General features: G+C 43.0%; 1 protein-coding gene across 8 annotated transcripts in view; it reads right to left on the bottom strand.

Annotated features, from left to right (window-relative positions):
• The window catches only part of FGGY (FGGY carbohydrate kinase domain containing), a 152,902-nt gene that overhangs the window by 10,288 nt on the left and 116,960 nt on the right, over positions 1–25,654 (bottom strand). For 7 of the 8 annotated variants that reach the window (XM_053392261.1, XM_053392262.1, XM_053392263.1 and 4 more), the window contains one exon: positions 25,472–25,566. The exons of the other annotated variant lie outside the window; for it this stretch is intronic. In XM_053392261.1, the coding sequence (XP_053248236.1) occupies positions 25,472–25,566 (95 nt within the window). The remainder of the gene's footprint in view (positions 1–25,471; positions 25,567–25,654) is intronic. 8 annotated transcript variants of the gene reach the window in all.

Here is a 25,654-nt window from a genome sequence, read left to right on the forward strand (position 1 = left end):
TTTTATTTTCCAACAGATCTTTATACCGAATCCAAACATTGTATAATGCTTTCCTAACAATATGGTTTTTAAAACCTTTGTGAATTTTTACCTTGTCATACCATATATATGCATGCCAACCAAACCTATTATTGAACCCTTCCAAGTCCAAAATGTCTGTGTTCTCAAGAAGTAGCCAGTCTTTCAGCCAGCAGAAAGCCGCTGCTTCATAGTACAATTTTAAGTCCGGCAGGGCAAACCCCCCTCTTTCTTTTGCGTCAGTTAATATCTTAAATTTTATTCTGGGCTTTTTGCCCTGCCAGACAAATCTCGATATATCTTTCTGCCACTTCTTGAAACAGTCCATCTTGTCCACAATCTGCAATGTTTGAAACAAAAACAGCATTCTTGGCAAAACATTCATCTTAATAACCACAATTCGGCCTAACAAGGAAAGTCTCAGATTAGACCATATTTCTAAATCTTTCTTAATTTCTGTCTAACATTTCTCATAATTATCTTTAAATAAGTTCACATTCTTAGGTGTTAAATTAACCCCCTCCCCTAGCGGTTTTTTGGGAGGGCTGGTGATGGTTGGACTTACCAGAAGTTCTCTGTGACTAGGGGCCAACATGATAAGGTACAGGATGATGTACAATCAATGAAAGCGCCAATATTATGAGCCAGAAGAGAATTCTCTGGAAAACAGATGCTTTCCCCACAAAGTGTTTGTTGAGAAAGTTTATACCTGCTGAGCCAATCTGAATTGAGAGCAGGGGGAGTTCATCCCTCCTCACCAATCTAAAGTTGTCTGAAACTTTTGGTCTCCTCTCCCCTGAAATCTTGGCAAATTGATAGGAGTGGAGAGTTGCTAAGGATTTGGCTGAGGGGCGCATGAAGAGTGTGGCCCACCTACCAGTGGCAAGTGGCCCTTGAAGGGTTGGCAATAAGGGAATGAGGGCTGAGAGCCAAAAAGGTTCCTCACACCCACCCTAATAGAGCTACCCCCCCCCCCCGCACCTCTGCCCAATCCTCATGGAGGCTAAGAAGCTAGTGACAAATTTAAAGCTTTGTAGTGCCAAAGAAAAGGCACAGTGCCATAGACATTTATATTCCCAAAGTGAACTTTCAAAATGGCATCTCTCCCTGTTTAATTTTTAAAAATGAAACAGGCAAGCAGGAAATGGTGCCCTTCCGGAAGCTGACACCAGTAGCAACCTCACTTCAAGGATATCCATTTGTAGATATCTTTCTAAGATTAATATAGCATTCTGTCTTTCCTTTGTCCGCCCTTTTCTGTTTTCTGGGACCATTTATCTGTTGCACTTTGGTCTGACTAAATGATTTGAAGCCATGCCAGCATGTCATAGCTTTAGACTAATTAAAAGTCTTCACCAGCTTCTTCTGTCCACTGGCTCCCAATTAATTTCTGGGCACAATTCAAAGTGCAGTTATTTAAAGCCCTAAACAGCAGCCTTGTTCCATATTTACCTACAACGTCTCTCTCACTTACACAGACATACACGTACAAGTAGGATAATGTCTGGGCACTGCTCCAAGCTCCAGAATCAGTGGAAATTAGATTCAAGTTGACAAAGCACAAGGCCTTTTTTACAGTGGCACCTTTACTGTGGAACTTCTCAGGGAGGCCAGTCAAACCAGCTCTGTTTTCCATCTCAGAAGAATGTTATTAAAAGCTTTTCCAGCAGGACTTTGGCTGGTGAGGCTTTAAATTTGTTTTAGCTGCCTTGTGGTTTTGATGCATCAGAATAGTTTCCCTATGGTTGCTGGATGCTACATTGTCTTCCTGGTATAAATTCATGCTATTAAAACTGATAATGCTTCTAGTATTACTTTTTAAAATCAAGTTAGTAGTCTTCCTTATTCCTCTGCAGAGCCATGCTTACTGTTACATAGATGGCAATTGTTTTATTTGTGATTGCTTTACTGATGATTTGTTAAGCATTCTATACAATTTATGCTGTATTCGTGATGTTCCATTATGTTATTTTTATCTTTTGTTTGTAAGCCGCTTTGGGATTTATTTGAATAAAAAGTGGCATAGAAATAGAATCAATCAAAAAATGCTTATGCATGATACCCTTTTAGAAAACAAATAATAAATAGAAATAATCAAAAAGAAGTCTACAAGACATTGGATAAGCAGAGGGCATGACGCTTCTCCCTTGAACAGTTAGCCTGACGAATCCCTCACCTTGTATTTGAAACACTACCATGCCTAAATAAAACATATTGTCCCACGTGCCCTCAGGGTTTCGTGATTCACAGAATCAGAACAACACTTTGGGAAGAATAAAATGCCTTGTGATCACCCCCTCACGTCCTCCCATGCTTTCCACAGAAAAATAAAAGAGGGGGTTTATGCACATCACCACAAGTTCTTTTCACGGAAAGGGACAGTGAGGAAATGGGCCGAGGGCAGGAGAGAATTATTAGGGATCACTGCAGGACAAAGCAGAGCATGAAGCTTTCCTAATGTATCAAAAGACACTCCAGGGGCAGTCCCCGTGTAAACAGAGCCTTAGTTAGGCTGGGTAGAATCAAAAGGAGAGAAGGGTCAGCACAACTGAAGGCGGCATTTTTCTGCCGTGCCAGTCATGACGTTAGTCACTTCTCCAGAAAGCCAAATTTAGAAGCAGAATGAGCCGCGCCGGTTGTCAACCCACCATCCTTCAGTCGGAAAGCCTGCTTTGTGGTAACTCTGCTGTTAATATTAGGCATGTTTCTGTTCCAGTGCCTCCCCCTCAACACCCTGCAACTAACAAATAATTAAGCAATTGTATTTAATAACAGGCAGCTGGCCACTCTGCTCAGACTCAAGTGGGTCAGGTGCCAGCCTGGCTGCCCAGCAGTGGGAGGCTCAGCTTACATGGGCAGTGGAAGGAGCCCAAGCAGCTTAACTCTGCTTTCAGCTCCCAACTTTTGCTGGCAAGCAGGCACAATGATTTAATGTGCTCTGGTCTCTGACTCAGCAGTGCTGGGGTTTGCACGCTGGGAGGGAACAGGTGCTCTTGAATGGGCCTGGTGACTCAGGATCGGGATGGGGTCAACTGTCTGTGGCAAGGGCCAGTACGCCGAGGTGGGAAGCCCCGGAATAAACGCTGCCTCTTTAACCTGTGAAGAAGAAGCAGTGCACTCTCTGCCTTATCCACAGCTCCCAGCCCACTTGGGATGGTTCTCACATTTCCTTCACATTAAAGGAGGCTGATCAAAAGCTGTCGTATCAAATATACTAGTGGTGAGTAACCTGCGGCTCTCCAAATGCTGTTGAACTCAATTTGCTGGCACAGGCACGTGATGTCCAGAGTCTGGTGAGGGGTAGACCATAGAAAGGAACACAGGAGATTCGTATTGGGTTGAATTAGGCTACAACTTGATTGATTCCAGATGTGAGTAGGTTTGGCTAATAGGTCGAACCTAATGAGGTTGACCCAGTGCTGGGAGTCGCTCCCAACATTGATCAGGTGCAATGAACCTGTACAGACCACTGTTGTGAGAGGTGTTTTGGCCCATCGACCCCCATGTGGGCAACTGGACAAAAATCTCTCCTCCTGGACCCCTCTAATGGGGTACCCACTCAACTGTGAAGGCAACCCAATGACTTATCTACCACTCGAGCTGGCCTCTGCCAGTTAGCAAAGAGGGCGGCCTACATGCAGCTGCCATGGTAAATACTGCCGGGAGAGCCTGGCCCAGCCCCTCGCCCCTGCTTCTGATTGGCCTGTGGGGCCTGCTCAGATGTGGTCTGTGGCTGCCAGAGGAGGGTGGTGTCAAGCGACCATCCCCTCACCCAGCCATGCAGGAGGATGGCGGACATCCCTGGGACCAGCCCATGGTCAAGCAGAGCTGCAAACACCACTCTCCCAGATCAGGAACATCTCTAAGTTAAAGACCAGGGACCCCAACCTCATGCAGTTTCTGACTTGTAGTTGTATGACTCTTTCCAAAATAATAAACACAACTATTTCATCAGCCCACTGGGGACAAGATCAGGTCCATGGTATACAACATACAAGCAAATGAAGAAACACATCTCTTTCCCCCTGCTGTGGTCCTGATTAAAATCACCTCCATGAAAATATTAGACCTGAGAGGAAAGCCCCCATAGCAGTTATTGGGGCAGGTAGCAGTAGCCTGCTGCCAATGGAAGCTTGCCTCCAATAGCAGCTGGTGGGGGGGCGGTCCTTTAGGGCTGCAGCACAAAGAAAAAAGGGTTAACTCTGACCAGGGCCCATAGAAACTACTGGCTATACTTTTTACAAGAGAAAATGCAATGACAAGCGACACATTTAACCCTGTGGTTTGACCCGGTGAACAGGGCTAGCCTGAGTCACTGTGCTGCCTGCCCTAAGTCACCCTGGGGTTCTTTGGGATGAAGGGAGTGCTATAAATAAATAACCAAAGCTGTTTCAATGCTTGCTTCCTGTTTTCCCTTATTAAATTGTGAGCCTGTGAGCAGGGACTCTCTTATTTTTCAATATACCTGGAGTGCTTGGAGAATTGGGGTGGGGAGCGTTTTCCAGCCTGAACGCCTCATTTCCTCAAGGGAAACTTTCAGGGGTGCAAACAAATGGTGGTTGGGACCAGATGCAAAAGGATACATTGTATGTACCCTTACCTTTGTATAGTAGGTTAAATTCAATTCCTGCAAACTTCAGGGGGTATTCCTCCTTCCCCAATGTTTATAGGTCTGTGCAGTGCTGTTTTCCTTCTTCAGGGGGTATTCAAGGGTACACAGTACCGGCACCTCTTTTCGTTGTTGTTAAAAGGTGTGACACTTACTGTAACAACTTCATGGTGACTACCTGCACCTCTTTTTCTAGAAAAAAGCACTGGGTCTGTGTATGACATTCTCCTTCCAGGAAAGCAGATGTTCAAGAACACATTCCAGCCACGCAAAAGCACGGAGGGGGGAGATGGTCTGAGGGAGAGGTTGTGGCTGAGGAGAGCCCAGAGGTCCAGACACAGAGGAGCACATTCAGCTCCCAGGCCTGAGGTTCCACAGCACCATGTAAAAATAATAATCACAATAATATGTAATATGTTCCAGGAAAAATCAGTACCCATGAACTTCTACGTGCATTATCACTTCACTGTGTGCTTTGCAGATGTTAGAAAGTTGATAGGGTGTCTTTCTTAAAAAAAGAAAGAAAGAAGTTTATTTTAAAAGGGTTTCAGAGAAGCTGCTTTTCAGCATGACTATAAAAGCAGGAAGAAATGCTTCTCCTCACTAGTTTTGCAACCTCCTCTGGGGCCAAATGAAGGAGGAGATCAACAGCATGTTTATGACAGCGGAGTAGGAAATCCAGAAGAATATCATGTCTACAAGAAACTCAGGCCGGGGTGGGGGGGGGAGATTGTGGAATAGATGCCAACGAATTCTAAAAGCTTCTTACAGGCAATCCCAGGATTGTGGGAAGGTTCTGTTTACAGATGATCTGCAATTGTTTTGCAATTCACTTGGGAACATTGTTCCCCACTGCGAAGGCCAGAGATAGATGGGTTCAGGATCTGAAGTAGGGGAAAAGTGAAGAGAGGGTGGTGCTGATGAAATAAGACTTACGATGCTCACACCTGAAAAATGCTACACTTTGAATTTTGTGGAAAGCCACTTGAGCGAAGGTACACTCCGAAAACGTATCCCGTCAATTTCTCGTCACGTTCGTAGCATACATTTTGCTTTCATCGCCTTTTCTTCACCATCTGGCGATCGGGTGTTTTTAAAAATCTGTATTTACTTTATGACCTACAGCTAGAGCACTGTTTACATATTAAAAGCTGGATGGGGTTTTCTCGATTCTTTCCATATGTTCATTTACCCTCTCATAAAAATGTTTTGGATCTAGCCAGTTCACATGCATATAAGCTGCTTTGTCAAATCCCCAAGCACAGACCACAACACAGTTCTGAGCATCCAGCTGGGATTTTATCATGAGAACTGTTTCGGAGGCCACCATGCCTCATTGTTACTGCCATAAAAATACACAGCCATCCAGTTGTGCTTCCTCGCTTTCTGCCCAACAGGATGGTTTAATCATTCATTTCCATCTTTCCAGTACTAGCTCAGTGACAGTAAATCTACCCCTCATAGTCTCTTCCCCAACATTTAGTGCCTTCCTCAAGCTAAGGGTTTGAAATCCCTGTGGCTGAATTGTTATTCATGTTCGCTTCCAGCTGCAGTAGCCTGAGTGATGCCAAAGAGCCTGTTCGATTGTACAAAGGGCTAACATCTGCATCATGAATGATTTGTACTGTATTTCGTAACTTAAACCAGAAACTTGATTGTAAATGCAGAAGGAGCCAATCTTTTTAGTTCCATGGACACATTATGATTTTTGAGAGAATGACATGGGTGTCACTGCCTCAGGTAACTTCACTTCCTCCTTCCTGGATCAGCCCAAGAGGCTGAAGGAAAACACACTTTGCCTTTCCAAGGGATATAGGTAAAAGTTGGATCCAGAAGAATTCATCTGAGTATTGAAAAGCTCTTTCCCACTTCCTCTTTCAGCTTTTTGAACTTTTCAAGTCAGAAAAAAGTAATCACTTATCAGCTCATGGAGCGAGCGAGGGACAATGAATTGGGTTGGGGGATGGGTTCAGTGGCTTTGTGGGAAATCAAGGGAAGACCTCAAGGGAACAGCTGTGCCCACAGGCACCATGTTGGAAACCTCTGACAAAAAGCATGGACTTTTTCTGATTTTTTTAAAAAAATTACTGTAAACAAGCACATATGAAAGATTAAAAAGCAGTAAGAGGAGCTTACATGAGAATTAGGAAAGCACCCCAAAGAACTTTTCAAATTTGCTTTAGATATGACACGACCAAAAACAAATTAGACTTAAGCTGGCTGATAGCTTATGTTGCGAAATTTATCTGGTGGGAGGTGGAATGGGGCTGAACAGGAGAGAATTCTGATCTTTCACAAGCATCCAGAGACTCTAAGATTCATGCTGATAAAGACAATGAATAACAAATCAAGGAGGAAGAGCCGTAGCTCACTGGCAGAACATGTGCTTTGCATGCAGGAGGTCCTGGGTTCAATCCCCGGCATTTCCAGGTAGGACTTGGAAAAGCTTCTGTCTAAAACCCTGGAGATCTGCTGATCGGCAATGTAGGCAAGGAGTGGCCAACCAGAGGCCAAGAGATGCTGTTAGACTAGTTTCCATAACGCTTGACCATTGGTCATTTGGGGCTGTTGCTCATGGAAATTGGAGTCCACAAGTTATCCATCCCTTGTGTAAACAATAGTGAGCTAGATGGACCATTGGTACGTTTTGGTAGAAGGCACCTTCCTATGTTGCTAACACAGTAATCTCCTCCACCGAGAGCAATCATGCCTCACCAGTACCATTTTTGTAAGTCCTGTAGAGGAAAGAAATGGTAAGTTATGCCTTTGGTAGATGTTTATGGGAGAAATAAAGTCAACTGAGGAAGAAGGAGAGGCTACATACTATCTATTTAAAGAGTAGCATATATTCTCCCCACCCCACCCAGCAAATCATTGCTTTCTTCAATGTGGTCCTAAACCTAGGATGGAACAACAAGCACAGGAGAAGATCCACCATCCATTTTTGAGAATAGTACTGTATTTCTGGCAATGAAATGCCACTGTGGTCTCCAGCCCTTTTCAAATTCAGGTAGGATGATGAGGTGGCAGAGGACAAATCAGTGAAGCAAAAGATGGGTTCAACAGACACTAGATGGTGGTTGTCTGAAATCAGACTCAAGGATGTGGTCAGCCGTGAAAAAGAGATATGCAACAGCATCCTTTGGCATGACCTCTTGTCAGAAGGTCAATTGATAATATAACTCTGGAAAGTAATTAAGGAAGGTAAGAAGGTATAGAATCATAGAATTATAGAGCTGGAAGGAACCCCAAGGATCATCTAGTCCAACCCCTGCAACGCAGGAATCTCAGCTAAAGTATCCATGACAAATGGCCATCCAACCTCTGCTTAAAAACCTCCAAGGAAGGAAAGGTAAGAATGATAGTTTATTTTATATATTTTGATGCCACTTCCCTACTAGGGTGCCTAAGGGTGCCAAACGAACAACAACAACTACTACTACTTTTAAGGCCTACCAGGCTTTTTGTTCTTACTTGTCAAATATCTGCATAATTTGAGGATGAAAAATCCTTTAATCTATATTCTCTCTAGTGACAGAAGGACATTTTCTGGAGATTTTCCTTACAGATATATGAAATGAATGCTGAGTTTGTTATTTATCTCCATTTCATCAATCCAATTCTAGTGAGCTTACCATGACTGTTTACCACATGCATTCCACACTGCTAATATAGGCAGCTATAAAACGTGCCTATATTAAGCCTATCCATAAAGAGAACACAAAGCTTTCTGCAGGTGCTGCTGTGGGAACTGGAATGCATTTTGAACATTCCAAAGATTATAGAGCTGAACTCAACCATTTGAGAAAATAAAATTTATGCACCTCCTCATGGACAATTGTTTTTCCAAGATGTGACCTTCCCCCAATCTGTCATCCGTGAGACAATAAATCATGGCCCACGTTGGAGAGGATGTATTAGCAGAAAATTCACCTCTTCTGTTTTTGTAAGCTTTGCCTGCATGGGTATCTGTTTACATTTTACTGTGCTTTTCAGTATTCCAATAGCTTTCAGTTCCACATTGTGTAAATAAAACTAAATAATCAGATTTCACAATCTTCTGAGATCGAAAAGAGCTAGCATCAATAGCTAAAACCCAAACCCTTTTAGCCTAGGCTTCATTTCTGAAAGAGTCTCGAAATATTTTTGACACAGTAGCCCTAATGAGGCGTTTTTAAATTCTACTGGTGGAGGGGCCATGCCCCACTCTTCCAACATCTTGTAGAATGTTCTGATGGGATGCTCATGTTTCCCATGATCATGTAGGGTTCCCAGCCATGAGGGGGACTGAAGAACACTTGGCTAAATATGCTTACAATCTTCAGTCCCCCTCCCTCAACATGAAAAGGCTGTGGGGCCTGCCTGCTGAATAGGGCAAGTATCAGATCTGCTTGATTGTCATTTACAACATTTGAGATTGCTTGCTTATCAAAGATCCAACCACTCATAACTGCTGATGAGGAGCACTTGCTGACCGGCTCTGCAGTCAGACCCCGGGCCATGGTGAAAATAAACAGTCAGCTATGTGAGATACCACTGACCCAGAAGGGGTGGTAATCTGTGGGCCCTGGATTTGTATCGGGGCAGCGTGGGTGAAAGAAATGCCCTTGCACAGACCTCCAGTGTTGAGCTCTGACTAGTTCTCATACAGCACAGGACTAGAGATGCTCTGGGGATTAGGAAACCTTACACCTCCAGAGAAGAGAGCCTAAGAATAGTTTTCCCCTCAGATTCCTCCAGAGCAAAAAAAGAAAAAGCAGAAGAAGACTGTTGCCCCAAATCCTACAGCTGAGAGGACAGTGCCTCAGAAGGACTTGAACAGAACCTCTGCCTAGACAGGTGTTTACTAGGACTTCCTCCCAGGTAAGTGTGTACAGAATTGGCTTTGAATTTGTATAGAACTCAGCTAAAATCTGGACCTATTCAAGCACACTAATAATAATAATAATAATAATAATAATAATAATAATAATAATAATAAATTTTATTTATATCCCGCCCTCCCCAGCCGAAGCCGGGCTCAGGGCGGCTAACAACAATCAAATAATCAAACAATCAAATAAACCAACATTCTAAAAATATTTCATTATAAAATTAATTAAAATCAAGTTAATGGCAACCATTAAGCAAAACTCTGTGCAGGTTGCCAGAGGAGGGAGTCAGGCTGCGCCCTGACCAAAGGCCTGGTGGAACAACTCTGTCTTGCAGGCCCTGCGGAAAGATGTCAAGTCCCGCAGGGCCCTAGTCTCTTCTGACAGAGCGTTCCACCAGATTGGAGCCGCAGCCGAGAAGGCCCTGGCTCTAGTTGAGGCCAGCCTAACCTCTCTGAAGCCTGGGACCTTCAGGATGTTTTTATTTGCAGACCGTAGGTTTCTTTGTGGGGCATACCAGGAGAGGCGGTCCCGTAGGTACAAGGGTCCTAGGCTGTATAGGGCTTTAAAGGTTAAAACCAGCACCTTAAACCTGATCCTGTACTCCACCGGGAGCCAGTGCAGCTGATATAGCACCGGATGAATGTGGTCTCGCAGCGAAGACCCCATAAGGAGTCTCGCCGCGGCATTCTGCACCCGCTGGAGTTTCTGGGTCAGTCTCAAGGGCAGCCCCACGTAGAGCGAGTTACAATAATCCAGTCTGGAGGTGACCGTCGCATGGATCACAGTGGCTAGGTCAGGGCGAGAGAGATAAGGGGCCAACTGCTTAGCTTGGCGGAGATGAAAAAATGCCGCCTTTGTTATAGCTGTAATCTGCGCCTCCATAGAGAGGGAGGTATCGAAGATTACACCCAAACTCTTAACGGACGGTGCTGGCACTAACTGCACCCCCGCAAGAGATGGGAGTTGCCCCCTCAATCCCATATCGTCCCGTCCCAGCCAGAGGACCTCTGTCTTCGAAGGATTTAACTTCAACCGGCTCCCACGTAACCATCCAGCCACAGCTTCCAAACATCTGGTCAGTGCGTCTGGGGCCGAGTCAGCATGGCCATCCATCAACAGATAGAGTTGGGTGTCATCGGCATACTGATGGCAACCCAGCCCAAAACTCCGAACAAGCTGGGCGAGGGGGTGCATAAAGATGTTAAAAAGCATCGGGGAGAGAATCGCACCCTGAGGCACTCCACACACCAAGGAGTGGCGCGATGACAATTCCCCCCCAAGCGCCACCCTCTGTCCCCGACCAGAGAGAAACGAGCGCAACCATTGGAGGACTGTGCCCTGGATCCCCACGTCGGCAAGGCGGTGGTCTAGGAGTTCGTGATCGACCATGTCGAAGGCTGCTGACAGGTCTAGAAGAATCAGCAGCCCTGACCCGCCTCGATCCAGCTGCCTGCGGAGATCATCTGTTAGGGCGACCAGAGCCGTCTCGGTCCCATGACCAGCGCGGAAGCCGGACTGGAATGGATCGAGAGCCGATGTGCCAGGGCAACAGGTACCAAAATTGCACAAATATTTCTTACATAAGCTCTTATCTCTACAGGTGTTTCACCTCTCTCCACAGCTCTCATCTACTCTTTTTTAAATTTATTAGCTGTCCTTTTGCAAAAACTAGTTAGCTGATCCAACACTGCACATTTCAAACCACACGTTTCTTCCCATTAGCAGCAATTTCAGACTGTGAAAATGGCTTAATGGAACGAATACGAAACACAACTAATCCCTAGTTCAAAGGTATTTTCTGAGAAAATAAACTGAAGCCACACAGAGAGGAGAGATCATTTATCCAAGAAAAAACAAGTTCTCATTGTCTTCCCTGTACCATTTTCGAGGTATTTTCTTTTTACTTGAGGCTTTTTGAGTAAATTTGTCTTAAAGTTTAGTTCTGTTAATGACAGGTATCTTGAAGCAGATTAGAGCTGAAATGAAATTTCTCAGAAGACATTTTCCTTTTCCTCACCTCTTAGAAAATGGCCACTTTCAGAATTATATCCAAACAATCTCTACCATATTTCTTGTATTGGCCCCACTCCAATGCCCAGGAATGACATTAGGGGTCTTGTAGAGCAGCGCCTAGATTTAGGGTGGTGTGGGCAGTTCCCCTGCAAAGGGCTCTGAGTCAAAGATGCATGAAATAAAAAATACAAAAGTAATTATTGTGAGAATAAGAAATATTCCGGTGGAGGCCTACCAAATTTCGTCCTCACTCAGGGCACCATATTACCAAAGTCCACCCCTGCATGGAGGATGCTGCTACTAGCTGGGGCAATAACAAAAAACATGGTACAGCCATTGCAAATGGTGAGTCCAGACTTGAGAATCTTGAGAGACCATCTGTGAACCCTTCTAATGCAACTACAGTGTGTATATGTTTTTGCCTGTATGTCAAAATAATACAACAAATTGTGGAGATATGTGAACTCCAAAACTGCCTGGCATTTCATTTTACCCGAGGAGAAACCTATTTTTAAAGGAAAACTGCCATGCTTTACAAAATCATGTCACTCTCGAACTGTTATCTAGAGGCATGTTGTATATTTCTTTCATTTACTTGCTGGGCTCTGGTTAAACATTCTCTGGTTCAAACAGGATGGCTCAGTGTTTCTAGGTTTGCCTCCAATAAATGAACCAAAGCCTTGGATCCATTGCAGGGGCACCAACAATAGGGGCTCTGAGTGCCTGAGCACCCACAAAAAACTACAGGGCCCCCAACACAACTTCTGGTGCCTTGGGAAGTACTGGAAGCCATGTCTGAGGACTCGCAAGACTTCGGAGATGCTGTCCGAGGCCTTCCGAGACCTCAGAACCCAACTTCCAGCGACTTCTCAGAAAGTATCTCTGAGGCCTCGCGAGACCTTGGAGATGCTTTTCAAGGTCTCTCGATGATTTGATTTGATGGTAATGCATAGCAGCATTTAAAGTTGGCTTCTAATACAACATTTCCCAGTGAAAGCATATCTTAAAACACAGCCTGCAGAAATATTTCTAAAGAGTTTTGAAAAAGATGACTACAGCTTTAAGCATGAGTAAGTAGATACATTTGTCTGGAACAGGAATCTTCTACTGTATCATATTTCAGCACCGCACAACAAATAAATGGACCTGAACATTAACCTTTTATTTTTTATCCCAGTTTTCAAAAGGACAAAGCTGCAATCCAAGACTCACAGTCGTGGGGGGGGGGGGACGTGAAGATGAAATGCTTCGGAGCAGGCACATGAAGTGCACATGTGAACCATGGACCACATGTTTAACCACCACGAAGAGCCACAATGCGTAATGAAAGGGAAGGAATTACTCTTGGCAATGGGACCTAGGAGGCAAACCCTTTCAAAAAGCGTGGGAACTTTTGTGCACACTCAGCTTTTGGGAGGAATAAAATAACTTCCTGTCTTGGCTTTAATACAATGTTTACCTCTTTCTTTCATGCTTACTTCTTACTACGCTGCGCTGGCAAAATGCGCACTGTCCAATACTTGCAATGCACCTCCAGCTGCAATGGCTGCTTTTGGCACTTGCTACTGAACAATGGGACCAAGTGCCGAGCCTGCAGCTATGCCACTATAGCGAGATATGAATGAAATGAAAGAATCCAAAACGGGGGACTTTTTTTCCCTTGTAAAAAGCTTATCTAAAGAGAGTTCCTAATGCTTGTTCCATTGAGTCAAGGATGCAACGGGGCAAGGGAAGGACTGTGAGCACCAGGGATGCGATGAGAGAGAAAGGAATGTTTTACCTGTATAGAAGTAGTCCTCTGAAACTTGCATTCAAATTTCTCCAAAGGCCCTAAAAATGCCTTTATGCGACTCTAAAACACGTTTTTGCCGATGAGCTAAACTCAATCACCTTTTGTGCGGGGTAGAATTCAGATGCAGAGTGTGTCAAAGAGCCCGTTTCTGAAAGGGTCTGAAGCCACAACCACCTTATTCACTAAGGACTAGTGTTACTACAGGCTGTGCCTGCCTGCTAGCAATATGGTAGAAGACAGAATGAGCACCTCCTGAAACACAAGCACCATGTGGTTCCAGAATAAAATTTAGGACCTGACTCCTACGGCATTTCATAGGCAGAAAATAATTTACTACCCTACAGACATGGCACAAAAAGGAAGAGAAACAGAAATACTGATTTATATGCCTGGGAAATGGGACATCCCCATTATAAATTGGCTTCCTCCTTCCCCACAGAAACATGTTTGCATAAGGGCCCCAAAGCCTATCAAATACAGGTGCTACACATAGCTTAGTTTCCTCCCCTAAGATCAATCCAGAGTTCCCTGGAAAGATGGACTGATTGTTAAACCACTCTGGAAACTGTATCTCTGTGAGGAGACCAACTCTCAGCACTTTTAACAAGCTACCGTTCTAAGGAGTCTTTGGGGGAAGCCATGACTGCTTAATGTGGTATGATACAGCTTTAAATGTATATTGTGGATGGAGCCTGCCTAAGTTACACCTCCTGTGTAAATGTTGTGACTGCTGTCTTGCTTTACTGCTTGCTTCTGCACAGATGTCCCCCCCTCTTTTTCAAATACCCACAATTTAAAAGCTAACTGGAAAAGCTGCTTCTAAAACTTTGCGTTGCACTTCAATTATTGTTCCACAGGTGGAGCTCCTGCGAAATTAATAGATTGCTCAGCCCCCATTTCCCGAAAATACAGAGAAATCGGTGCATCAAGTTTTGAAAATAAGATGAATAGCAAGTTCTTTATTATTTTGAAGAGCTTCAAGAATATGTCGCCTCTTTAGAGCAATTAATCATCCTGTTCCCCTAAGCCAAGTGACATCTCCCATCACAGAGGCTAACACATCTCATTTACCATCAATGCTCAGCTCTCGTCTCCTCCCTCCACCCTCCCCTTGTAACCTAATCTATGAGAAGTTAAAAGACAAATAATAAGCTATGTTGTGCCAATAAATAAAAGCCATTTCTACAGAGGGGAAAAAACCAACCAACCAACCAACCAACCAACCAACCAGTATTGTCCTCAGTAAAATACCAGCAAAGTTGTTTTTTGAGAGGTCAGAGCAGAGCTATAATACCAGAGGAATGAGCTGTATATAAAATGGGTTCAACTCTTAAGTATACTCAAATGGATGTAAATCCTAAGTACATAGAATCATAGGATTGTAGAGTTGGAAGGGGCACTGAGGCTTATCTACTCCAACACCTTGCGATGCAGGAATTTTAACTAAATTCTATGTGCCAGGTGGGGGACGCGGGTGGCGCTGTGGGTAAAACCTCAGCGCCTAGGGCTTGCCGATCGCATGGTCGGCGGTTCGAATCCCCGCGGCGGGGTGAGCTCCCGTCTTTCGGTCCCAGCTCCTGCCCACCTAGCAGTTCAAAAGCACCCCTAAGTGCAAGTAGATAAATAGGTATCGCTTTATAGCGGGAACGTAAACAGCGTTTCCGTGTGCTGCGCTGGTGGCGGCTCACCAGAGCAGCTTCGTCACGCTGGCCACGTGACCTGGAAGTGTCTCCGGACAGCGCTGGCCCCTGGCCTCTTAAGTGAGATGGGCGCACAACCCTAGAGTCGGACACGACTGGCCCGTACGGGCAGGGGTACCTTTACCTTTATGTGCCAGGTGACCTTCCAACTTCTGCTTTAAAAACTCCATCATCTCCCGAATCAGTCTGTTCTACTGTTGAACAACCCTTACTATCAGAAAGTTCTTCCTGATGTTTAGTCAGAATCTCCTTTCTTGTAACTTAATTCCATTGGTTTGGATCCTAGTCTCTGGAGCAGGAGAAAACAAGCTTGCTCCGTCTTCCATGTGACAACCCTTTAGATATTTGAAAATGGCTATCATATCTCTTCTCAGTTTCCTCTTTTCTGAGCTAAACATACCCAACTCTATCAACTGTTCCCTTTTTCATATTGGTTGCCCTCCTCTGAACACATTGCAGCTTGTTAATAACCTTCTTGAATTGTCAGTTTTGAGTAAATCTATCTATTCTAATCAATACCTTAAGTTTAAATGATTATGGTAAGTTTGTAGTAGGAAGACTAATAAACTAGATACCATTTGTATTACCCACTTTTTATTATGCAGTTGTGTATATTGTATATAATTATCTTTGAAATAACTAATACATTGTAAATTTTGTGGGATATTTCTTCTCTCTCTTGTAATGTTTTGATACATATGCTTTGTTTTGTATTAATTGTGTAAAATAAACTAATAACAAACCAAAAGTCATCTATACCCAAAACAATCCCATAGATATGTCTGTCTCACCAAGTAGGTGATCTACTACCATATACAGATCCCTCATCTGGTCTGCTGACTAGCAGAAGAAACCACATCTCTCTTGACTGAGATTCTGGATTTGTGGTTCATGGTGTTCCTACTGAGAAGCAACAGAATAAGACAGACTTCACATAAGCAGAAATAATAACTAGTTATTATTTAAATGAAAAAACCACACTGAAATAAGAGCCAGTGAAAAATAGCCATAGAAAATTAGTAGGGGAAGAAATAAGCGCTGAGGGGGCTAAGCAGACTTCTTCAGAGGAATTTCAAAGACTAGGTGCCAAACTCAAAAGGCCCTGTCCTGTCTTGTGTGACCATGTATCTGCTTTTAGGTGTGTGGCAGCCTAGAGCAGGGGTTATGATGCTGATTTCTATGCCTGGGTAGTTTCATTTGGGAGGAGACAACGCTTCAAATATCAGCTAAAGTCCACACAAGTATGGTCATCAAATGATGACAGGAGTCTAAACCACCTCACGTCCAATACATAGTAATGGAGGAAGTTCATGTATTGAGCTATTAGTAACCCAGTAGCGCATTAAAGAGCAATGCACACAAATTTTGAATTAGCTGAGTATGAGTGTGCCAGATTGACTACCATTTTCTGTCTCTTTTTATTGGAAATTTGCAGTACTCCCAATGGCCTCCTGACCTGATCCACATCTACTCAGCTTTAACATGTTACAGAATCGTGTGCTCCTAAGCCATTCACGTTTCTGCCAAAGGAAGCCTCAGTGATTTCAGTAGCGTATGTTTCTGTGTATGGATGCTTAGAGCTGCAGCCTGACTTTCACCGCCACCTTCCAAGATAAAGAGCAGAAATTGTACGTGCGGGGTAGCAAACATCCTTACGAGGAAGGCTTGCCGAAGTATGTCCTGGTGGTTCGAATTGCTGGTGTCAAATCCCCAGACGAAGTAATCATCGTGTCCTTTGAAAAAAAATTCATTTAAAAAAACACACACCCAGGCATTTCAGACAGCTAGCACAGTGACTCTACATGCCTGTGTTTCCTTACAGAACACTCTGATCTCCTGCACTGGCATTGCAAGAGTTCAAATCCCAGATGGGGAATTAATGTGGTGGATTGAGTTTCCAACTCTCTAGCATACGTCTTGAAGTTTCCCTTCAGCTTAGCTAGAGGGGAGGGTGGCCAGACTATTCAATTTGCCTGTAATACAGCACACATAATTAAGGAAGGCACTCTCTGAAAAAGAGACAGCTAACTTGGAGAAGCTATGAAACAACAACAATATCGTCTATCCTGCCCTACCCTCACTTTTATAATTGCACTATTTTCTCGGTAGTTGAAAAAATGGTTCTCACTGTAACGTATTTCAGGAGGAATTATGCCTCTATACAGAATAAATCCCAATACTTTACAAATTTTGGATAACTTCAATTAATCCCACAATACTTGAAACATGCAATTGTTTTAATATTCTGATAACATATTATTGGAATTTATTATATTTTAATCTAATTATGGAAACTGGTATGTTCTGGAGCAATGGTCTTCACTGATTTATATACAGTACTTTGTCTTAACAGTAACTCCACTCTCTCCTTTAGGGAGAGATTTATAGGCATACCTCTGTCATAAACAGGATGCTTGAACTATTTTATCCCAACACCCCTTTCTAAACGGGCTTTGTGGAATCCGTGGCTCTGCCTACTGCTATGGAAAATGCCAGTGTTAAAGATGGAAAGAAGATAAAGTCCCTATCAGAGAAGAATGGCAAATCAAACTGTTGGACAGGCCAAAATGGCAAAATAGACGGAAAAGCTCAGGAACCAAGAAGAAACAAAACTTCAACAAAGAATGGGGGAAAATTATAATTTATCTTGGAGACCACTGTAAGCAGATGAAAACATTAGCAGGATTGCAATACCACTTGTAATGTAGCAAGTATTATGGAGATAATGGAGTAATATAAAACATGGACTATTGAAAAAGATGCAGTAGAAAAGGTTTAACAATAGGACCCATGGAGGGGAAGGCGGGGAGTCCAGAGACTCGGAGGAATCTTCAACTGTTGATGTGTGATTGTATTGTTATAATTTTATGTTTGTAAAATCAAATAAAAATTATTTTTTAAAAAAGGAAAATGCCAGTGTTACAACAGTGTTTCCTTATGCAGCAAACCACTGACTGTGGTTGTCATACAGGCTTGTAGTCACTTATCTTTAAGCATCCCATGTCCCCTAGTCTAGTCACTGTTATCAGACATGGGCTCGTGGGTGTGATTTCTGCAGGAAACCTGCTGTTACACCCGTGTTCCCTGCAGCAAACATATAATGTGATTTCAAAGGGCACCGTGTTTCAGATTGGGGTGCTAGTTACTTTTCATGGGGTTCAACAACACCACACAGGCAGGATGAATAGTGAAAGAATAAAGCATTAGGGTCAAGAAGAGGAAGAGCAAATGCAGGCACTGGGCATGGATGCATTCAGTCCTCACTGTGTTACAGATATTCATGTGGAAGGTACTTTCTTTGAAATGTTGCTCCATAGGTAGAGCTAGCACATTTGGGAAAAGGCGCTTTGTCTGACAGGTGGACTTTGCAAGTGCATGGGAATTCTCTCGGAGTGCTTTTATAGCAATTGTGGTCCACATACCTCTGATTCAGGTTGAACCAAGTGCCCTACTCATCATATAACCAGCAGTAAGGCTGAAAACCTAAAGTGTCTGCGCTTATAAAGACATTCTGTTGCAACACTGAGCATTACTTTTAAGTAAATGTGCTTAGGATTGCAATGTGTTTTTTTGCTACTTGGCTGGTCAGCATCTTGTTGCTACATATGAGTCCAAGAGGGCCTTGTCTCAAAACCAGGAAAGATTAAAACACATTTAAAAAAAACCAAAACTCTAAGGTAAGCTCAAATAAAACAAAATATACTTGGAATTGATGTGCCTCCATTACGCCTTGCAGAATACTGAGCAAACAGCTGGCACAGGGCTGTCATTGTTAAATAACAATAATGACAGGATGATCTCCAACCCCTACTGAACCCTTACATGTTAAAAAAATGCAGTAAATGGATATCTGTAGCATTTTCCAATGATTTTATAGCCTGCTCAGTCCATAACTATAAATGGTAACTAATAAATTGTGTGCGCGCATTGTTTTTTTTTTTAAAAATCCTTAACGATTAAATGGTAAGTAATAAATTCAAAAATCTGCCTGTGTTAAAAACAAACAAACCCAAACACCCCAGAAATAACAAGCAGATAAGTCAGACTGAACTGCAACTGCCAATACCAAAAACGTAATTTCAATGATACAATTTTTATGACAGTTGCACATTTAACCATCTACTTTGAAGACTTTCAATAGTTTCCACTGGTTTGCTTCACCATATTCCCGAGACTTTGGCATGCCCCATGTGAGTAGGCAGCACCAAACATCTTTTATCACACAGTTGCTTTTCAGGCATAATGCTAGTCAATGGCTTTGTACAGTGTTTACAAGAAGCAACTCTCAAGGCACGAGTGCTCCCCTCTCACCTCAGGCACAGTGACGAAATGGAAACTGGAAGCTTCCACTTGCACATTTAAACGCACCATGTACAAACTCAGGGAAACTCTGTTTAGTTTAAGAAAGCCAGGTTCAAACCACGGGTTGTGATCCTGACTTGCTCACTAACCACAATTCAAACTAACCCAAGTTCTTCAGAGTTTGAGTGTGATGATAAAATTTGATTAGCATAGAAGTAGAGCTGGTAAAAAAATTCTAAGTTTACCTCTGAAGCTGTCCCTTCACTGCAAAACAAAAACAAAAACAAAACAGGGAGTGGCCATTTTGGCTGGTGGGAACCCAACCTACTCTTTGCCAATTGGCACTAGAAGTTTGTGTTTTCCTTTAAAAAACTACAACTACTTTTTAATGCCAGCGCCTCTGAGGACAGTGGGCTGTACTCCTTCACCTTTCCTCATGTGTCCCCTCTAATGCTTAAATTGGCACCTTAAACTGAAGCAGAAGCAGAAGCAGTCTGTCAGAGCCCACCACCACTGCCCTCTGAAATGGCAGCATTAAGTTTGTGTTTATTATAAATGTGTGTGTTTATTTGTGTTCGTGTGTAATACCATAAAATGTAATGATAAACTTAACTTTAAAACAGAGTAAAATGAAGTTGGTTCTTCCATTGGCTATTGGTTTATATATTACAATGTAATATACAAAGACAGAAATGGGAACCTCAAATCACTCCTTAACCTTAAGGGCCTCTGCCTAACCTGAAATGGCAAAGTGAACCAGGGCTACATAATTCAGGAGGAAACACCCCGTCTTCAGTTTATTTGCAGACTGGGCTGGTGCTTTGGATACAGCCCTATTTTACAATGGAAGCAGATGCTTCTGTTTGCCATATAACTGAGCCAGAGCAGTGGGGAGTATATGACCCCAAAGCTTGTGCAGGTACCACTAAACCATAGCTTACTATTACAGCTGAATCAGGCTACAGGAAAAGGTAGAAATCTGGCTGTAAATGTGCCATGTGGGGGTTATGTGCAGGTTTGCAGCATGCAAGAATGGCAGTGTAGGGTTAGTCCTTCCCTCCCTGGTTTCCATCTCCTGAAAACTGACCACACACATACAATAATTAAGCTTAGAGAAAAGGTCCCTTTCACATAAATGGGACTAATTGCCATGCACATTTCACAGCATGCAGGGAAAGCAGGGTTAGCCCCTCTCCAACTATCCCCGTGGCAATTATGCGTAGAGGGGGGGAAAGGCCCAAGCTGAAGTGAATGCAATTAATTCTTCTTTATAGGCACTGATTACTGTTGCACTGCACTTTATAGTCCGGGACAACTGTGACCCACTGTTACAGCCTGCAGCTTTTGCTTAGACAAGTTTTTATCTATTAATTGCTATAGGTATAAAATGGCTACAAATCATGCAGTGCAACAACTAACAAAACACTACTGTACAGCACGTACCAATCTGGTAATACATCAAGTGCATGACAGCACCTAACATAGATGACATAGCATTTTGACGGAAACGCCTTCGAGCTGGGGGACGTGTCGGCAGGGTTCTTTAAATTTCGCCCCTGATTCATTTGCTTAGGGGAGAAACCAGCATGACAGAATGTTGCCGAGCCTAACAAATTAGGGGTGACCTGCAAACTGCTTTTGCTCAAGAAGAACAGGGATAAAATATCTTTCTTTCTTCTCTGGTGGAGCTACCAGAGCACAGCCGTAAGTAAAGCAAAGCAAGTGCTCAGCAAGAGAGATGGGCAACAGATGTCAACCCATATCGTATGTCAGGTAAACAGCAATGGCACATGAGGCTAATGATCTGAACCTGCTTGTGAGAACATCACGCTATCCTAAAGCCATGCTGAATCTGTAAATTGTAGGGACCTCCCATCACGCCTCCAGGTCAGTTGCTCCAGCAGACAAGGAATTGCTCATCCAATACCGGCACAAAGGAAAACCATATACCTAAAAAAAACCAAAAAACCCTCCTACAGAGCCCCATTAACACTGATGTGAGAGCTGAAATATATATGGCTAAAACTGCAATGTTATATGAAAGGAAATGTCCATTTTCATACACAAGTGGGGGAGCTGCAGATAAATCCCATCTGCTTGCTGCACGTATCACTATTACACTTACAGAACCAAAGCACACTTATCCATGTGTGTACAAATGCACACGTGTGATAAAAAAATATTGAATTAGATGAATCTGCAATGGCTGCACCAACACAGGTATTACAACCATACTGCAGAGGGGTCACTTTTAGAGCTCAAGTCATGTTATGAGTTTCTATTTTCTTGAAGAAATGCCCTGAAAGAAATAACAGCTATATTAAGATACCTCTAGGAAAGAGGACGAGTAATACTACTTCCTCACCTTCTTTAAAGTTCCCTGTCAAGGCAATAGTTTTGAGGAATTTAAGAGGAGTCTGCTAGCAGCGAATCCAAGCACTTTTGAGATCTTGATTCTTGATGAACAATTAGAGAAGCAGAGATTCCTTTAATATCATGTCAAGATGCGAGCTACCAGAAGAATAAACCATTTTACAATAGGGACTAGGTAGAATACAGGAAACAAACTAGTATCATTGTCAGAAATGTTTCTCATCTTTATTATTAGAAAAGAGTTCTCCCTGGCAAATCTGTTGCCAGACAAACCAGAAAACAAAGAATTTGATATGGAAACCAACAGGTGCATCAAAATAGCTGCCAGCAAAGGATGCACTAGTTCTACCTTGTGCCATTACAATGTCAGCTGGCCTCACTTAGGAAATCTTAAGTTTTGCACTAAGTTATGAAAATGGTCCCTATATCCATACTGAGGCTGCTTTTTGTGATGTATGCATTCACTTTCCCCATTTGGTCCGTAGGTAAAAAGAATGGCTTCTGCTTCTGTGGGGAAGGGTATTGACCAAATTAGTAAAAAGAAACCCGGAGTATCTATCCAGAGCATTAAGGAAAAAAGAAAACACTTGTTCTTATCCAAAATGTTCTTAGTTAACTCTGTTTTAAATTATAGCCTGACAATGCAAGTGTGAACTTAGCCCAGTTCTTGGCAAATAATGAAACAAGGTGATTAGGGCATCTTAACCTAGTTCTGCCTGCCAACACAACTTTTCAGAACCTGATCTCTCTCGTCTTTGCCCAACAACAGCCCCATGATTAAAGAAATAGAAATTAAGATACGCCTTGACACTCTGGGAGACTTTCAGTAAGAGATGCATTAACAGCAAGCCAACAAAATGATTAATTAACTTTTCTTTTTCATTATTATGTTTACACAAGATGATTACAGCAACTAATTAGGAATTTATCCTGGTTTATATAAGAGTTTTTTAGTTGTTGTTTTTTATGAGATGAGTGTAGGAGACTTGGACTGATTCAATTGTGTCTATGGTTCTTCAATTGTGTCTATGGTTCTTCCAATGTGGTCTACTAAGCTATTAAAACATGGTGCCTACCTCTTCCTCCTCTTTAAAGGTATACAGTCAAACAAAAGAAAAGAACAGTAGGGGTGGCTACAGATCAGGAGAACTGCCTGGCACTCTGGAAAAGTAATGGCAGCCTTGGGTTCATGTATCCTCATGATAACAAGGCTGTTAAATTTGCAGGGAAGTCTCAGTTTGGGAAGCGTTTCAACAAACAGCAGCTTGCTTGGTGAAGCTGAAAATTCAGTGCAGAAAGCCACCCACCGTGAGAGGGGTTCTTCCACTCACTCAGCCGTCAGGGGACGTTCCGTATGCACAACCTGTTGTGCGAATAGCACTGGCTGATACTGAAGCACAAAGGCGCAATATCTACTTGTTTGCCTGCGCATCCAAACCTCTTTATAGCCTAGCCAAATTGCCATTGTCATTAAACATCTTTCCAGAGGGGAAAACTATTATTAAAATTAACTCTTTTGAACTGCAGTTAATGACTTAATAGTTAAGTTGTTGTTAAGAGGCGTGCCAAAAGTTCACAGTGAGGGGGGAGGGGAAGGTCTATTCTATCACTGCAGGACTGGTACTTCCACCAGCCTTTGGAAGGAACGCTACCAATCTACAATCAGCTTGCTCAAACTCCATGCTCTCTTCCTCTAATTTTCTGTCTCAACAAGTTCAAGGATTCCAGTAAATTACTATCAGTATCTCTTCTTCCCTGTACACAGCTCTCTAAATTCTAAGTAAGTAAAGTCCGCTTTAGGAAATCAAGATGAAAAGAAAGCTGGCCATTAGGTTGCATAAATGCAACTGAAGTGATTTAATGCACAGTGGAAAAATAAACGGCATGGTTTGTTTTTTTATAAAACAATAATAATCCTAACCCCAAATATATAAACTCTGTCCAAAAAAGTTACGGTGAAGAATAAAACTGGGCTATTGCCAAATAAGACAGGGTCTTGTTCTTTCCCCCGACATTGTCACTTGTATACTGTATATTAGAATTGTAGGAGTGGATTGCTTTGCAAAAGCCGGAGCTGGCTCTTTGGCAGCTAAACTGAGGGTGGAGCTACAGGTTCATTTCCGCACTTCCAGTGTGCCTTCAAAGGACATCCACAGAATCCTGCTGCCTGTGGATAAGCAAAGGGCACAAGAATGGTGCTTGAATCTTTAGCCTCACCCACTGCTTTCCTCCTCCAACAAACTCTCTCTCCCTGCTGCCCACCTCCAGCAAGGGATCCAGGTCTGCTTCTATCACGGAAATGGACCTGGGACCTGAGCTGGAGGAAAGCAACTGCTTGCGGGGAGGAGCTGAAGGAAGAAAATGATGGACAAGGAAAGAGTTAAGAGAAGGGAAATTGTAGACCTCCAGAGCTGCTTAGCCAAGCAGCAGCAACAGATAAGTCTTGAAGAAACATAGTGGAGCTGAAGCATGCAATTCCATTCTGAAGATCCCACTGAAATGTATACAATCTGTCGGGTATACAAGCTGTCGGGTAAAAGAAGCCACAGAGGAATGATCACCAATTCAGGCCATTTAATGCCCATTATCAGTCATCAGTTGTAGAGAAATGAATTGGGAATTTTTTGCTCATATTCCAGCTCACTCTCAGCCCACGTTCTCCACCTGAAAATATGAGCTATTGTCATCGAAACACTGGATAGGCTACTCTTATTTAAGAACCAACTGGGAAAAGGTTTTTGGGAATGCGGCTGCAAAGCGCTTTCTTCACCAAGTATTATATAAAACATAACTGCCAATCCTTGACATGCTGGGTGGAATAAAGTGTTCAGCATCCAGGGTGTGTCAAGTATTTCTATTGAGCAACAAGACACCTGCACTGTGCTATGCAGGTCACAATCTGTCTGTTTTATTGCATTTCTAGAAAATGAATGAGAAGGCATTCCCATGAAGGGAAGGCTTGGAGAAATGAAAAGAATAATATACAGCCAAACATTTGCTCAGGAAGGATTTTCTTCTCTTCTCCGGAAACTAAGAGATAATCCAGAGATTAAGGAAGGAGAGATTTTGCCCCCCCCGGGGCGTTTTGCACATGTGGGTGTGCATCAGTGAAGAGACACATCGTTTTCATTCCCCTTTGCTACAACATTGCTTGTGGCGCAGATATGGTGGCAAGAGATAAGAAAAAGAAGGCTTCCCAAAGTCTTTGAAAAGCGGCCATATGGAGACCAGATGTTCAAGGTAGTTCTTCCTCAGCAAAATTACCCAACTGTGGAGTTTTAATGTTCTAGTTAAAGCCTGGGTTTGCCTAATTAGATAGCATACTTTACTGTAACAATTTTTTTTAGAGCAGTGTGAAATTCAAGCGAGTGGGTGGGCAAATACCCTGGGGCCAGACTCACCATTTTTACAGCAAAAAGGGCCAATTCCATCTTAATTCACCCATTACCATCCTGTTACGCTGTTTCCCTTTGGAGGAGGACAAGTGGAATGGAGTAGAAATGGAAAGGGCATGATAGGCTGGCTGGTGTCCTGAACAGGAGCATTCCACACCGTGACAGTTTGCTGCAGGTCCCAGTTGTAGTAAACTAACGTAATTGTTTGAGACCCATCTCTTATTTAACCTAACCAGGCCAAGCTGGTTAATAGACCTATGGATGAAAGCGTTGGGCTTTGTGAGGAACAGAGCCTACAATTCCTCCCCACCCAGTCTAAATTATAATGTAGGCAAGGCCAAGCAGAAAAGTGCAGAGTTTAAGCTTTCACATCCAGACTTCTTCTGATTACATACCTGCAGAGAAGCAAAATCTTTAGAAGCACAGGCTCCGAGAATAGCAGCACCCGTCAAAACAGACTCCACCTCGTGGGCCAGGACAACAGGCATGCCTAGACAAAAACAACACACATCTGTTAGAATGCTCAAAGTGGGGGCAGCGTGAAGACGATTAAAAGCAAAAAAACCAGCTGGAGGATT

This window comes from Podarcis raffonei, chromosome 6 (genome assembly GCF_027172205.1).
Source record: "Podarcis raffonei isolate rPodRaf1 chromosome 6, rPodRaf1.pri, whole genome shotgun sequence".
Classification (NCBI taxonomy): Eukaryota; Metazoa; Chordata; class Lepidosauria; order Squamata; family Lacertidae; genus Podarcis; species Podarcis raffonei.